Below are 17,680 nucleotides of genomic sequence, written 5' to 3' on the forward strand. Positions count from 1 at the left end.
GCGGCCTGGCGTCATGGCTCTGGTTCCACGTATTTTTGTGTCGTGTGTGCGGACCCCTTCCTGAGGTGTGTCCCGGGCCTTCTTCACCTTTTGGCTCTCTGTCGTGGGGGCTGAGATGGATTTCTGTTCCTCCCTCTTTCAGGCGCACCCTGCCCAGTCTTTCTGGGTGTCCCCGGGCTGCTCTTTCTGCTTCTGCCTGCTTTATTGTTGTAGGCACTCTTCTGTCTGATCTATTGACTTCTAGCTGTGGTAGGCTCAGCTGCCCTGTTTGCGGGGTGTGTTCCCAGTGGGGGGGGCTTACCTTCTATCTGCCTCGTCTCCTTGGTGTCTCTAGGTTGATTTCTTCCTTGCCTTGGCCCTGGTGGAGGTTTTGTTGCCTGATAGAAGCGTGGGGTGCTTCGGCCTCCTCTTGCCTTGCCCCTGTTTCCTCTCCGGAGGGTGAACGGGCTTCCTCTACTTTTCTTACTTTCTTCTTCCCGCATCCCCCTTGGGATCGGTGGTTTTCTGACTGTAGGAGTCCCCTTGCCTGGGGGGATAGGGCTCCTCGCCCTGTCCGTCGGACTCATCCCCTATGGGACCGTCTGTTATGTCCAGGCTGATGGGGTCCTCTCACAGACCCTCCTTTCCCGTGGGTATGGCTAGGGTGTCTATTCTATGTTAGGGAATCTGCGGCTAGTAGTCTCTATCAGATGTGCAAGTTACGTACCTTCGGTAACAATGTATCTGGTAGAGACGAATCTAGCCGCAGATTCCTTCACAACCCGCCCTTCCTCCCCCTTCTGCGAGGGCCCTTAGCTTGCTCTTCCGCACTCGCCTGCCTCTGGGTGCTTTGTCTTCTGCGAGTGTCCTCTTTCACTCCTCCCTAGTGGGATGCTTGTTTGGTGGGTTTGCATCCATTCCTTCCTTTCTGAGCCTTGACTGGTAGGCATCCCTGCACTCTGGTGTTCCAGCGTGGGGCCTTCTCATATTTCCCCTTTTTACTGGTTTGGAGTTTCTGACTCATGTGCAGTCCTGCGGCTTGGGGTCTCTTGACTGGGCCTCAGCCTTGGCTCCTTTCAGGGGACACGACTCTCCTCGGTGGTGTTGTCTTGGGGTAAATTGACATTAGTTTTCTGTCCTTCACTGTTATGGTTGCAGGCTTCTTTCGTCTGCTGCACAGTTTTTCATATGCTTTTTTCCTATCTACAGGGAGAATGTTGTATTTGCTTGCAGGGTTACTTGCAGTGGCTGAGCCCTGCTCTTCCCTTCTAGGGCTTTCGGTGTCACAGTGCCTGGCACTTTACCGATTGGGCTGTTCCCCTCCATTTGCTTCTTTCCTTTCTGTTTATCTGCTGTTTCGCACACTGTTCCCATATTCTCACAGTTTTTGTTTCTGACGGCTCCGCGTTGTGGCGCAGAAAAGTTCCCCGAAGGAAACTGATGTTGGCCGCCGGGGTGGGGCTTATGTGGCTTCGCTGACGTCACGCCCACGGACGACGTCAGGGGGGAGTCACGCGGTACCGGCCCCCCGGCGCGCAGAGATGCTGGGGAAAAGACAATTTTTCCGGATCCAGTCTCACGCCTCGGGATAATTCTATATTAAGGAATCTGCGGCTAGAATCGTCTCTACCAGATACATCGTTACCGAAGGTAAGTAACTTGTACGCCAGGCAACTATGTGGGCGTTCCTCCATACGTGAATGAAACATTATTGCCTGAACATTCAAGGTCGCGGAGAAGGGAATTTTGCCCACTCGGTCCTGCAGGACTTTATGCTTTGAGTCCACCTACAGACCCACTTCCAAGTAGGTATTGTTTTGGTATCTAGTCAAAAGGTGAGAAATCTGCGGCTACAAGTCTTTATTGAAAGAATAAGTTACTTACCTTTAGTAATGCTCATTCTGGTAGAGATACTATCTAGCTGGAAATTCCTTACCAATCCTCCCTGCTCTGTGGACGGACCATATCCATTAATATGAGCCCAAGTCTAGGAAGCTGCACACAGTCTACCAATTTGCTTTTGGGGCTCTGCCTCTGGGGAAGTAGACAGTCTCGGAAGCAACTAATGTCAGCACACTGGAGTGGCATCTGTATAGGCACTGCACTAGGCCCTGTACATCATTTCCGGAGTGGAACGGCATCAGTGCAGAGCAACAAAAGACACACAATTGATGTATGGAACGCAGAACAAATCAAAACATTCACCCCCAGTCAAGAGATCTGCATTAAATCCATCATTCTTTTGCTCACCATGCTGCCCCAGTTTAGACCTGGCCATATGCAAATCAGTCTTGACCCTGTGCCTCATGGAAACAGTGAAGCCCGAACTGCCAAGCCAGGTCCTCCCTGGACCGGAAACAAGCATCCTAGGACCGGTTTCGGGGTTTTACCCCTCTTCAGCCAGGATAGCTTGATTCCAGTGGCACAGTGAGCCCAGGACCCACGTCTGGGCATACCTGACACACTTAGGGCGAGAAAGCAAAAGACACACAATTGATGGACGGAATGCTGGCGAGAAAGCAAAAGACACACAATTGAAGGACGGAATGCCGTCGAGAAAGCAAAAGACACACAATTGATGGATGGAATGCTTTAGCACTGGACCCACGTCTTGGCATACCAGTCACCCCGAGTGGGACGGGTATGCCCAGACGTGGTTCCTGTGCTCTCCATGCCACTGGAGTCAAGCTATCCAGGCTGATGAGGACTGAAAGCCCGAAACCGGTCCTAGGATGCTTATTTCCAGTCCAAGGAGGACCTGGCCTGGCAGTTAGTGCTGGACTGTTCCCATTGGGCACAGGGTCAAGACTGATTTGCATATGGATGGATCCAAACTAGAATGGCATGGTGAGGAAACAAACGATGGATTTAGGCCCAGATCTCTGTACTGGGGTGAATGTATGACATTGTTCTGCATTCTGTCCATCAGTTGTTCTTTTTGCATCAGTGCAGAGCAACAAGGCACCACCTCCGGCACACAGAGGTACTGCTAAAAACTTTCTGGATCAATCTGATGCCCAGGAAATATTCAAAAAGTGATAAATCTGTCGCTAGATAGAGCCTGTTACAGAAAGAACATTACCGGAAGTAAGTAGCTTGTTCTTTCTTCCCTTTGCTTACTTACTAGACACTAGATGACACATGTATTACCACTCACCGGGTCTCTCTGTAGGCGTCATTGGGCACACCACCTTCTCTGTCCCAACTTCCAAATTGCAGCTAAGCTACACTTTCCTTCTATTTTAATTCTGCAGCCATGCCCACAGTCTTTCATGCACCTCAGATGTATTTTTAGCTCTGGGTTTTGACAGCTCTGCTGTTCACTCCTTGTATTGCCACCCACCAGGTCAGAGATGACTTTGGCCTCCGCCTTTCTGGAGGAGGATCCCTTGCCCTTTTGGTGTCCTTGTCTTTCTAGCAGGGATTTCACTGATTTCAATACAATTGCTAGGGTGGCAGTGGCAATGAAAGCGATGTGCTTTGATGAGCAGGGCCAAACAACATGATACCCACTTGGCAAAGCTTTCAGTTTTTCGAACAAACTTGTAAAGCAGGAGTTCGATTTTGAAGAAAAAGAAATAACTTTGACATGCCAGAAGTTTTCCTTGTTTATAAAGTTCCCTGCCCAGGGTCACCATGAGTTGCATGGTGGTCCCAGGCAGGGACGTTTATTGACTTTTGCCCCACTGTAAAAAGGGTGGAGCAGCTGTCATTATAACTTGTTGACCCTGTTGCGGATGTGCCTCTAGGTCAGGGGTGTCCACTGGCAGTGCCGGTTGAGTTCTGACATGGAAAATCCACAGTTCACTCAAAACAAAATGAGATAGGGGATCCATGAGTTTGATATGCATGTCCTCTTCCAAATATTGTGGTTCATCCACTCTCCAATACTCTAAACAACTCTCTAAGTTACTGCAATTTTTGTGTGAATTGGCTTCTTAAGTTGTCTTTTGAGCTTCAACTCACACAGTCATGGATACAAATATAGCCAACCGTGACATGAAAAGTTCCTGCCCCCCATCCTTTGCAAAAAAGGCACAACGTGCTCATTCGAAATGTAGCTTTAGCTCCTTTCATTAGTGGACTATTAAAACAGGGTATTCTATTTTTATTTTTTCTGCAGACAATAGTGTTCTTATAAACCAATGCTGGCCCTTTTCATCTCATTTCTTGTCTTTATAGCTGTCTCTGAATTCATACAATGTTTCCAATCCAAAGTGAAACTTATAAGATTTAGATGGCAGGAGAGGCATTTACCAAAATATTTATGTTGGTCCAGTAGTTTTCGGGATCAAGAACATATGGGAGGTTTTCTTTTAGAAAATATGCGGTGTGCATCTTGCGTAACCAGCTGATAATTTCAGCCTGAAATCGAAAAAGCCTTCTATTTTCAGTAAGGTGAATGTTTGTGCTGTGTTATTTTAAATCCTGACCTCAGTGACAGAGATGATGCCAGGACTCACATTACAGTAACAGTGGTTTTCTGGGTAGGGCTAGACTTGTATAGGAAGCCTGTTCAGAGGTAATGAATCTGTATTTGGATTGTGGAAAGTACCTTCTTTTTTTTATACTAAACCTGCTTTTTTCTTTTAACAGAGATGGGCTAGAGGATGGAGACAGTGCGGGCGATGGAAGCAGTCAGCCCGATACGATTTCAATTGCATCCAGGACATCGCAAAACACTGTGGATAGCGACAAGGTAAGACCACTCACCAGATGTGGCTGATCTGTTAAGGTGAGGCCGATTGATGGCGAGATGCGTTGCGAGAAGCTGACTTAGCATTCACTGAACTCATCTGAACTGTTTTTGTGTTGGAGGCACTTCCTGTTTCATGTGTATTGATGCAACAGAGTCTGTTGAAGACATGAATTTGGTGTCTTTTGGGAACAATTGCGCAAAAATACTCGGTATTCAAATGACCATGCTCGCGACAGCTGTAAACTGTTCTGTGGCTCCCAAAATATTTGTTCTAAGATATGCCTATATTTTTTGTTACTGTTATCATTTGTATCAGCCTTGTTTTCACTTACATGATATAGCCTTTTAGCTTTACAATGGTACTTTATCTTCTTGACTTCCGTTTGACGGTTGTCTTTGTCTAGGAAGCTATGCAGGATGGTGAAGGGAGGGTGACCCAGTGTGTTATATAAAGGGATAAAGTCAAACGATTACGTGTGGTGTCTGAGCTGTACCCATCACAGTTGAAGTTGAGAAGGCGTATTGTTCAGGGATGGAAGTGCAATAATGTCCACTTGTTATTTATAGTACTTAAGGCTGATATTATGATTGATGATAGGAGAATTTAGCCTCTTGGAGATGACAAACTTTCCTTTGAGTAATACCACAAAATTTGGGCTGCCGAGCAAACCAGGATTAGACGTCCCATCACTTGGTTCCACCATTGCCAACTTTGTCTCTATGCTGCAACCTCGCTATTAAACTAAAAAGCAATTGATTAAACTTTTACTGGAACCTACATCACCATGGTCCCCCCGTGGAACAGCAATAACGCAATAAAAGCCGATAAGTTAAGGGTATTCAACATAGGGCTCAGAGGCCAAGATCGACCCATCATTTTCATCATTTCAACTGACAATATAAATAAATTTCATTTAGAATGATTATATGAAATGTATCTCCTGTGCATAGCCTAAAATGCTGGCATAAATATATCCCACCCGGACTTACATTGGAGGCCCCATCAATAATGACTCTGGAGGTTAATGACTTTGAAGTCCAGCTGAAAGTCATTAGGTGCAGAGGTCTTGAAACCTGTCCTGGGACTGTTGCTTCTTTTTGACAGCACCATATCAAACGCTGCCATCCTAATGCATTCACGAACGCTCTATTATTTAAATACACATATCCGAAACTCTAGAGCAGAAGGCTGGATAGATAACCACAGAGTAAGCTTTATAGATACTCTTAACCGCCCTCCTGATTGGAGGTGTAAAATCTTTAATTCAGTAGATCTGGTCTGATGGCCAACACTGTGCATTTTGGCATGATTACATCAACTCACCAGTTGGAATGGAAGAATTACTAAGTATAGATAATGATCTCTCCAATCCTTACTGATTAAGGGCGGTCTGGAGAATGGACTCTGGTGACTATGGCAATAATCCAGCCATGAATGTTCCTGGAGGCGAAAAACGACAGTTTTGCAGCGTGAATCTTTCTGGATTCACTATGCTGTGCATTATTCCGCGGTCTTGTGGTTGGGTCCGGATTCGTAGTCTTTTCTTTGTTTTTTTTTTTTTTTTTTTCTTTGCCCAGGTGGGCGTCGGCGTCACACCCCCTTTTGGGTGTATTTCCGGTGACGTCGGCATGCTTCCTGCGGAAGCTCCCACTCTTGGGCGCCATCTTCAGATTCTTTTTTTCCGCGGTCGGGTCTGGATCGTTCCCGTTTGGGCTCCAGACATTTTTGGAGAAAGAAGAAAGAAAATACAGAAAAGACGAGGAGAAGTCATCTGAAGACTCCAGGGGACTTCACCGACGAAAGACAAGCAAAGATAAGGCGTTTTCCATCCAGATCTTCGACGAACGTCGACGAACACGCGACCAGAGAGGCCCTGGACGCTCGAGGATGGACAACACGCCGTTCAAGTTCTGCCGGAACTGCCACCACAAGTACGCGCAGAAAGACCAGCACCCGGTATGCAACCTTTGCCTACCGGTGGACCACGAAAGCGGAGACTGCAACGCCTGTTCCGCCTTCACCCCGAAGACCCTTCGTGTGAGAGAGAGGCAGAGGGTAGCACACGCCACCCTGCAGGGGAAGGCCCCGACCCCGTCGCTCTACGAGCTGGGGATGTCCTCCGAGGAAGAAGACAACGCTGCCGCCGAAGACGACTGCTACACGGTCGTAGAGACCGATTACACGAAGACTTCTGACAAGGTAGGAGACTCTTCGGCCCCCAAGAACCCGAGAGACTCTGAGTCTCGAAAAATCGAGGGCAAGACCCCGAAAGCGCCGACGCCAAAAAAGGCGGCGTCCGCGACTACTCCCAGGCCCAGCGGATCCTCAGAGAAGGAGTCCCCGGCGCCGAGAGCTGCTGATCAGCAGAAGACGTCGAAAATCGTCCCCGAAAAGGATCGATCGACGAGGGAGAAAGACCGGAAACTGTCGACGACGACCAGAGACCCGATATCCGGTTCGACGTCGAAAACTTCGACTCCGAGAGGCACGGCGACGAGCCATCCGTCGAAGAGACCGGCGGAACCATCCGACGCGGAACACGCGGCCGAGATGGAAAAGAAAAGAAGGCGCCTCGAGGCAGAAATGGAGAACTTCATGCAGCGGAAAAAAGATTTCGACGCAAGGATGAAGGCCTTCACGATCCCTCAGAAGACCAAGCCACCAGTGCTGGAGGCGGTCGAGGAGGAAGAAGAGGAGGTCGCCGAAGTCACCGAGCAAGACCGGGACGTCGAGGTGTTCGACGACCAGGAGGAGTACGAGAATCCCCACGAGAGCTACAGCTATGGGGAGGAAGATGAGGGCAGGACAGACACAGAGTCGGCGCCCTATGACCTTCAGGATGTGGATTACATCGATGTCGAGACCGACAGCCCGGAGGAGGTGGTCGACACCTACCCCTCGAGGCCCTCGCTGCCGGACGACATCGGGGCCTACAACGCGGTGATACAATCTGCCGCAGCAGCTTTCAAGCTCAAGCTCGACGAAGAGAAGCAGAAAGCAGACTTTCTTCTGGAAACATTGCTCCCAACACAAACGAGGAGCCAGTTCCTCCCGATGCTCGAGAGCGTCTTGGCTCAGGGGAAGGAAGCTTTCACAGAGCCCGCAACATGCAAGGCAGTGACTCCCAGAACTGAGAAGAAGTACAAGCATGCCGCAAAGGACCCGGCCTACATTCAGGGCACGGTCTCCGCAGACTCCATTATCACGGCCACAGCAAGGAGGAGGGCTAACGTACCCACTACCTCGGGCCCGCCACCGGATAAAGAGAGCAAAAGGATGGATCTGGTGGGCAGAAGGATCGAACGGAATGCCGCGACCCACTGGCGCATGGCTAATTCCAACGCCCTGGTGAACAGACACATGTACCAAATCATGGAGGGACTGGGACAGTTGGTGAAGGACTTGCCCCAGGATGCCAAGCAGAAAGCCGAAAAGCTAATTGAAGAGGGGAAGAATGCTGCAAATTCTTGCCTTAAGACGGCTCTGGATGGGGCAGACACGGCCAGCAGGCTCATGATGATGGGCGTCACGGAAAGGAGACACGCCTGGCTCAGGATATCCGGTTTCAAACCGGAGGTGCAACACAGCATCCTGAACACCCCGTTCAACGGCAGTACGCTTTTCGGACAAACAGTTGACAAATCAGCCCATGCTCGCCAGCATGGGCTGATTTGTTTGCCTAAAGCCCTGTAGAAATGGGCAAATTGTTTTGTACTTGGATAGTTTGTGAAATGTCTTGCATGTTTCTCTAATCCACAGGTATGTGGTACCAAAGAACAGGAGAGTAATTGTAAATTGTATTTATGTAGTGCTTACTACCCCTGACGATTCATTGATCCGCTTTAGACTGATTCACTCATGCAGCTGAATAGCAGAAAAATAATTCAGGAGTGGACCATGCATTTTATAATTTGTATTTTAAAACATTAAAAAGTACATGAGCTAATTTATATTTCATAATTCAAATACACAGAATTGAAACCCTTTTCCATCTCTATAATATTGTTACGTCCGGACTAGACTGTTGATCAAGATTTCGACTGCTGTGCCCCTGTGAGAAGACATGTATTTAGGGTACATACTATTGCATGGGTAGTATATGGTCCAAGAAGCATACAAACCTGACACACCATGAACTACTGCCTTGCCAGATATGTACACAGTAGGCCAGTCTTCGGGATCTGCTGCCATTACCACAGGATTAATTCAGCCGTAAATCCCCTATACTTCATGCAAGCCATATGGTGGTGTTGCACCTCTGTTTGTTTTTCTTTATTTTAAGGCCCTGTAAAGGATTAAGTGGCTTCTTTCAATTACTTCAGCGTGTTTGGCAGTGGGATTAAAGAGTGCATTTGATTGGCTGATGGAGGAGTGATTAGCGGTGTCTCAAATTCTTCGACTGCAAACCTTGTACTTTGTATGTTTCCTGAAGCCCATGGAGTTTGGCCTTATGGTGTTAGTCTAGTTCCTTGAACATATAGTGATCTTCCTCTATTATTTATCCTTTGAGTCATATTTGCTTGATCATATGGGCTGAGAGTGAGCAAAGGAGTCTTGTTTGGCAGTGGCAGAGCAAGGCAGTCATGGACAATTTATGCAAGCAAGGGAAATGAGTGCATAAACCCCTGGATCTGTAGTAACCAACAGCCATAATTAGGAGAGTGGGCCCCTCGCTCTGCTCACCCCTTTGCACTTCACTAACAATGATAGGTGTGTGATGCCAATTCCTTGAGGAGTACATAGCCTTTTCCCGGGTATGTTTTACCGAACATGGACAAGACCTTAAATTTCAACCTGTCATCGAAAGGGATAAAGTGGAGCGCTTTAGGGGCAGGTTTTAGTGGTCCCACTTGCAGTGATAAGGCAGATGCTAGCTGCTGATTTTTAAGCCTTTGGAATCTGGCAGTGAGCTTGTGGGGTCCAAAGTAGATGACACTGCATTAGTCTATTCAAGCCAGAACCAGGGCTGATATCAGATTGACTCTGTGCTTGGTGTAGAGGGGTGGTAACATAGCTGCGTGACCCTTTGGCACATTGTTGTCCACAGGAGTATAAGAGAGATCAGCATCATAGAAGCTATTCCTTCATTTTGGTGAGTTGAAGAGTGGGGTCCAAGGCTTGAGGGTCAATCAAATGGTTGTTGGGTGGAATTGGTGTCTCTTGTTACTAATGCCTCAGTCTTAGAACCCGTAACACACAAGACCTCTCCTTTATCCAATGGAACATGTGGTCAACGCAAGATGTGATGTTCGTTGGGTGCAATGGGAAGTTTTTCAGGCAGATATGGTTTTACTTTATCAATGTAAATTTAGACGTTCACCTGGTACTGGCTGAGAATCTGAGCCAGGGGCACCTGTCACTGAAGAGAAAGCATGAGACGGATGATCCTTGAGTAATGCCGTAGGAGTCTGTACGTATCTGATCCTGACTTTTTTTTACTCGATTGTTGATAACTTATCAGTTAAAAAAAACAAATGGGTTATCAACCATTTACATAAATGTTATTGAGTCACTTATCATCTGCAGTTCAGACCCAATTCCCATGAGACAAGAACAGCTTGCCTTTTGTAACTTTACAAACCAACGACATGGCTGGTCATTCATTTATTTATTCATTGAGCACCATGGCAATAAGCATTGTGATTATTTTTCAAGCTCCAAATGCCTGTAGAGTTCAAACCTTACATCGCATTTAGAGGTAACATTTTGCAGTGTATTTAATGTGTGTAATCCGATATCCAAGTAAGTTTATAATTATTGCAGAGTGTGTGCAACTACTTGTAAAACAATGTCCTGTAATCAATCGTATTTACGTTAAGTTAGAGAGGACGGTGAGAATGATTTATAAGAACAATTTTTGTTTTTTTAATTTGTTGAAACTGTAGTTGTCAATACACATTAGTTCTTAAAATCCCTAATATAAAATGCTTCACCATGATCAGCATAAGTGGGCTTGGACACATATTCTTGAGTCTGTAACTCCAAATGGCTTGAATGAAAACTTAACAATTCCTGTGATTTTTTTTTGCTTTAACTTCTACTAAGGGTAGACTGTCAAGCCACGGATGCTGTCTTAAATCCATGCACAGTCTTTAAACAATGAACCATGATGCTTTAATATCAGAATCACATATTTATTCGTAACAAAAGGTCAACTAATAGCTGTCTCTGTTCCCAGCCTGTGTCACTGCCATGCCCATATTTATAGGTTCATTAAGAGCGTCTCTGTTTAGGTATTTTCTTTTTAAACTCTAATGAAATAAACAATATCTGTAACCTTTTTTGAAATCTGAAATATGTCAACTCATGCTCAGGAAAACACTTCCTCAAAATCTAACAATATTAATGTTACGCGGACTCCTTTATTCCCTAAAATGATCGCTATAGAGGAACTTTTTTAGCTAACCGTCTTTAATCTCGGTAGGGGAAGAGGATGGGAAGTCTGGCAAAGCTGGGAAAGGTAGTGGCCTGTTGACTCAAAAAAATAAACTGGCCTGGAGTTTCCCTTGAAAAAGAAACCTCCTCAATCTGGTGGCTTTTTCAACCTCACACACTGTTTACATGGATCCTGTGGCGTAGCCTTTGTATTCTACTGATCATGTTAGGGAATTTTTGGAGACCTACAGCCCCTCGCCATCATTTGTCGAGTATTTCACACTCAAGAGGACATCTCTAATTAAAGGACTGTGTTTCTTTTGGCAGTGCCTCGTGTTGGCATAAGATGTTAAACATGTGGCGATGGGAATTATAGGCAGCCGATTTGTGGTGACACCATGCGAGGGTGCAAGATTGCAACAAATGACTTTTGAAATGTCTACATTGCTGAAAGGGAGGGGAGTGCCCAAATGGCAAGCTACTATTTTGTTTGGGTGTCCAAAGAGGTTTGTACTGGCGCTGAAAGAGGTGGGTTTGCAGCAAAGTAACTCTGCGGCAGAGCTGGTATGGTTTGTTGAAGCTGTGGTAAGGGTGAAGCCGCCTCAAACCAACCACCAAGCCAACGTTTAAGATGGGCCAAACCCTTATGGTTTGTACTTTGAAGTCTCGTAATTGCTTCATCTGTGCGTGATTGGTGAAGTCTTCAGGAAGCCATTAAATAGAATTAAGGACTAAAGGCACTCTACTTTCCAATCCTACGCTCGTTTTACACCATAGACCTTTGTTATTCCGCTCTGTGGCCTTCAGCTCGTGTACAAATGTGTGGAGACGTAAAATATCAGAAATAACATTGTCATGTCTTTAATGGCCTGTGTTCTTAGCCCTGTCTGTTCAGATATGGCCTTTTATGCTAGTGCAGGCCGGCAGATGACAGGGTATTGACAGCAGTTGATAGTGGAGGGATGTGGGCAGGGCGCAAGTCCTAAAAAACAGAAGTGTGTGGGGGGGGGGGCGCTGATGTCACGACAGGAAGTGATGTCATGAAAGGTGGCTTGCCTCATCAGACTCATTGTCTCCCCTCGCCCCCTCACCCCTTAGATGCGATTGCATCAGAGAGGCCACAGCGCGTGAGCAGCGTTCTGAATGAGCTCCAGTCTCGCCCCAGAGAGGCCAATTAGTGAATGTGTGGCTCCATTTCCTCCAGTAAACGAGCTCCCGGTAAAATAAGTGGGGGGACGCCGTCCACCCGCGTGGTACTCCAACTCGAGCCCTGGTGTGGGTGACAGGTAAGAAAAGTAATTCTTAAAATTGTGTGTGATGTCACCAGGAACGGTTCAGAAAAGGGGGTGGTGATGAACAGAGTGCCTGAATTAAGCAGACCACTCTTACCCAGTCCAAAGATCAGGGCTTGATCCATCACCGTTTTTTAGCTCACTGCACCATCCCAGCTCAGAACTTGGCTATATGCAAATTAGTCTGTTCCTGTCCCAGTGCATGATGGGAACAGGGCAAACCAAACTACCAAGCCAATTCTTGTACTGGGAAGGAAACAAGCTTCCGGGGACCGGTTTCTGCCATTTCAGGCGTCGTCGGCCCGGCTTGCTTGAATCCTGATGGTGCAATGAGCAAGGGACTCACATCTGAGTATACCCTTCCACGCTTATGGTGGACAAAATGATTCAGAAAAGGGGGTGGTGATGAACAGAGTGCCTGAATTAAGCAGACCACTCTTACCCAGTCCAAAGATCAGGGCTTGATCCATCACCGTTTTTTAGCTCACTGCACCATCCCAGCTCAGAACTTGGCTATATGCAAATTAGTCTGTTCCTGTCCCAGTGCATGATGGGAACAGGGCAAACCAAACTACCAAGCCAATTCTTGTACTGGGAAGGAAACAAGCTTCCGGGGACCGGTTTCTGCCATTTCAGGCGTCGTCGGCCCGGCTTGCTTGAATCCTGATGGTGCAATGAGCAAGGGACTCACATCTGAGTATACCCTTCCACGCTTATGGTGGACAAAATGATTCAGAAAATGGGGTGGTGATGAACAGAGTGCCTGAATTAAGCAGACCACTCTTACCCAGTCCAAAGATCAGGGCTTGATCCATCACCGTTTTTTAGCTCACTGCACCATCCCAGCTCAGAACTTGGCTATATGCAAATTAGTCTGTTCCTGTCCCAGTGCATGATGGGAACAGGGCAAACCAAACTACCAAGCCAATTCTTGTACTGGGAAGGAAACAAGCTTCCGGGGACCGGTTTCTGCCATTTCAGGCGTCGTCGGCCCGGCTTGCTTGAATCCTGATGGTGCAATGAGCAAGGGACTCACATCTGAGTATACCCTTCCACGCTTATGGTGGACAAAATGATTCAGAAAAGGGGGTGGTGATGAACAGAGTGCCTGAATTAAACAGACCACTCTTACCCAGTCCAAAGATCAGGGCTTGATCCATCACCGTTTTTTAGCTCACTGCACCATCCCAGCTCAGAACTTGGCTATATGCAAATTAGTCTGTTCCTGTCCCAGTGCATGATGGGAACAGGGCAAACCAAACTACCAAGCCAATTCTTGTACTGGGAAGGAAACAAGCTTCCGGGGACCGGTTTCTGCCATTTCAGGCGTCGTCGGCCCGGCTTGCTTGAATCCTGATGGTGCAATGAGCAAGGGACTCACATCTGAGTATACCCTTCCACGCTTATGGTGGACAAAATGATTCAGAAAAGGGGGTGGTGATGAACAGAGTGCCTGAATTAAGCAGACCACTCTTACCCAGTCCAAAGATCAGGTCTTGATCCATCACCGTTTTTTAGCTCACTGCACCATCCCAGCTCAGAACTTGGCTAAATGCAAATTAGTCTGTTCCTGTCCCAGTGCATGATGGGAACAGGGCAAACCAAACTACCAAGCCAATTCTTGTACTGGGAAGGAAACAAGCTTCCGGGGACCGGTTTCTGCCATTTCAGGCGTCGTCGGCCCGGCTTGCTTGAATCCTGAGAGTGCAATGAGCAAGGGACTCACATCTGAGTATACCCTTCCACGCTTATGGTGGACAAAATGATTCAGAAAAGGGGGTGGTGATGAACAGAGTGCCTGAATTAAGCAGACCACTCTTACCCAGTCCAAAGATCAGGGCTTGATCCATCACCGTTTTTTAGCTCACTACACCATCCCAGCTCAGAACTTGGCTATATGCAAATTAGTCTGTTCCTGTCCCAGTGCATGATGGGAACAGGGCAAACCAAACTACCAAGCCAATTCTTGTACTGGGAAGGAAACAAGCTTCCGGGGACCGGTTTCTGCCATTTCAGGCGTCGTCGGCCCGGCTTGCTTGAATCCTGATGGTGCAATGAGCAAGGGACTCACATCTGAGTATACCCTTCCACGCTTATGGTGGACAAAATGATTCAGAAAAGGGGGTGGTGATGAACAGAGTGCCTGAATTAAGCAGACCACTCTTACCCAGTCCAAAGATCAGGGCTTGATCCATCACCGTTTTTTAGCTCACTGCACCATCCCAGCTCAGAACTTGGCTATATGCAAATTAGTCTGTTCCTGTCCCAGTGCATGATGGGAACAGGGCAAACCAAACTACCAAGCCAATTCTTGTACTGGGAAGGAAACAAGCTTCCGGGGACCGGTTTCTGCCATTTCAGGAGTCGTCGGCCCGGCTTGCTTGAATCCTGATGGTGCAATGAGCAAGGGACTCACATCTGAGTATACCCTTCCACGCTTATGGTGGACAAAATGATTCAGAAAAGGGGGTGGTGATGAACAGAGTGCCTGAATTAAGCAGACCACTCTTACCCAGTCCAAAGATCAGGGCTTGATCCATCACCGTTTTTTAGCTCACTGCACCATCCCAGCTCAGAACTTGGCTATATGCAAATTAGTCTGTTCCTGTCCCAGTGCATGATGGGAACAGGGCAAACCAAACTACCAAGCCAATTCTTGTACTGGGAAGGAAACAAGCTTCCGGGGACCGGTTTCTGCCATTTCAGGCGTCGTCGGCCCGGCTTGCTTGGATCCTGATGGTGCAATGAGCAAGGGACTCACATCTGAGTATACCCTTCCACGCTTATGGTGGACAAAATGATTCAGAAAAGGGGGTGGTGATGAACAGAGTGCCTGAATTAAGCAGACCACTCTTACCCAGTCCAAAGATCAGGGCTTGATCCATCACCGTTTTTTAGCTCACTGCACCATCCCAGCTCAGAACTTGGCTATATGCAAATTAGTCTGTTCCTGTCCCAGTGCATGATGGGAACAGGGCAAACCAAACTACCAAGCCAATTCTTGTACTGGGAAGGAAACAAGCTTCCGGGGACCGGTTTCTGCCATTTCAGGCGTCGTCGGCCCGGCTTGCTTGGATCCTGATGGTGCAATGAGCAAGGGACTCACATCTGAGTATACCCTTCCACGCTTATGGTGGACAAAATGATTCAGAAAAGGGGGTGGTGATGAACAGAGTGCCTGAATTAAGCAGACCACTCTTACCCAGTCCAAAGATCAGGGCTTGATCCATCACCGTTTTTTAGCTCACTGCACCATCCCAGCTCAGAACTTGGCTATATGCAAATTAGTCTGTTCCTGTCCCAGTGCATAATGGGAACAGGGCAAACCAAACTACCAAGCCAATTCTTGTACTGGGAAGGAAACAAGCTTCCGGGGACCGGTTTCTGCCATTTCAGGCGTCGTCGGCCCGGCTTGCTTGAATCCTGATGGTGCAATGAGCAAGGGACTCACATCTGAGTATACCCTTCCACGCTTATGGTGGACAAAATGATTCAGAAAAGGGGGTGGTGATGAACAGAGTGCCTGAATTAAGCAGACCACTCTTACCCAGTCCAAAGATCAGGGCTTGATCCATCACCGTTTTTTAGCTCACTGCACCATCCCAGCTCAGAACTTGGCTATATGCAAATTAGTCTGTTCCTGTTCCAGTGCATGATGGGAACAGGGCAAACCAAACTACCAAGCCAATTCTTGTACTGGGAAGGAAACAAGCTTCCGGGGACCGGTTTCTGCCATTTCAGGCGTCGTCAGCCCGGCTTGCTTGAATCCTGATGGTGCAATGAGCAAGGGACTCACATCTGAGTATACCCTTCCACGCTTATGGTGGACAAAATGATTCAGAAAAGGGGGTGGTGATGAACAGAGTGCCTGAATTAAGCAGACCACTCTTACCCAGTCCAAAGATCAGGGCTTGATCCATCACCGTTTTTTAGCTCACTGCACCATCCCAGCTCAGAACTTGGCTATATGCAAATTAGTCTGTTCCTGTCCCAGTGCATGATGGGAACAGGGCAAACCAAACTACCAAGCCAATTCTTGTACTGGGAAGGAAACAAGCTTCCGGGGACCGGTTTCTGCCATTTCAGGCGTCGTCGGCCCGGCTTGCTTGAATCCTGATGGTGCAATGAGCAAGGGACTCACATCTGAGTATACCCTTCCACGCTTATGGTGGACAAAATGATTCAGAAAAGGGGGTGGTGATGAACAGAGTGCCTGAATTAAGCAGACCACTCTTACCCAGTCCAAAGATCAGGGCTTGATCCATCACCGTTTTTTAGCTCACTGCACCATCCCAGCTCAGAACTTGGCTATATGCAAATTAGTCTGTTCCTGTCCCAGTGCATGATGGGAACAGGGCAAACCAAACTACCAAGCCAATTCTTGTACTGGGAAGGAAACAAGCTTCCGGGGACCGGTTTCTGCCATTTCAGGCGTCGTCGGCCCGGCTTGCTTGAATCCTGATGGTGCAATGAGCAAGGGACTCACATCTGAGTATACCCTTCCACGCTTATGGTGGACAAAATGATTCAGAAAAGGGGGTGGTGATGAACAGAGTGCCTGAATTAAGCAGACCACTCTTACCCAGTCCAAAGATCAGGGCTTGATCCATCACCGTTTTTTAGCTCACTGCACCATCCCAGCTCAGAACTTGGCTATATGCAAATTAGTCTGTTCCTGTCCCAGTGCATGATGGGAACAGGGCAAACCAAACTACCAAGCCAATTCTTGTACTGGGAAGGAAACAAGCTTCCGGGGACCGGTTTCTGCCATTTCAGGCGGCGTCGGCCCGGCTTGCTTGAATCCTGATGGTGCAATGAGCAAGGGCTAGATCCAACGGTATTGGATCTAGCCCTGATCTCTTGACTGGGTGAGAGTATTCTGCTTAATTCAGAGACTCTGTCCCTCACCACCCCTTGTTGTAAATAATTTTGTCCACCCTAAGCGTGGAAGGGTATACTCAGACATGAGTCCCTTGCTCATTGCACCATCAGGATTCAAGCAAGCCGGGCCGAAGACGGCTGTAATGCCAGAAACCGGTCCCCGGAAGCTTGTTTCCTTCCCAGTGTAAGAATTGGCTTTTGTAGTTTGGTTTGCCCTGTTCCCATCATGCACTGGGACAGGAACAGACTAATTTGCATACAGCCAGGTTCTGAAACTGGGATGGTGCAATGAGCTAAAAAACGGTGTTGGATCTAGCCCTGATCTCTTGACTGGGTGAGAGTATTCTGCTTAATTCAGAGACTCTGTCCCTCACCACCCCTTGTTGTAAATAATTTTGTCCACCCTAAGCGTGGAAGGGTATACTCAGACATGAGTCCCTTGCTCATTGCACC

At 47.6% G+C, this 17,680-nt stretch overlaps 1 protein-coding gene across 7 annotated transcripts in view; it reads left to right on the forward strand.

Annotated features, from left to right (window-relative positions):
- KALRN (kalirin RhoGEF kinase) overlaps positions 1–17,680 on the forward strand; it is a 1,598,314-nt gene that overhangs the window by 1,169,108 nt on the left and 411,526 nt on the right. For all 7 annotated transcript variants that reach the window (XM_078682047.1, XM_078682045.1, XM_078682043.1 and 4 more), the window contains one exon: positions 4,576–4,678. In XM_078682047.1, coding sequence (XP_078538173.1) covers positions 4,576–4,678 — 103 coding nt within the window. The remainder of the gene's footprint in view (positions 1–4,575; positions 4,679–17,680) is intronic.

This window comes from Lissotriton helveticus, chromosome 3_1, assembly GCF_964261635.1.
Source record: "Lissotriton helveticus chromosome 3_1, aLisHel1.1, whole genome shotgun sequence".
NCBI classification, from domain to species: Eukaryota; Metazoa; Chordata; class Amphibia; order Caudata; family Salamandridae; genus Lissotriton; species Lissotriton helveticus.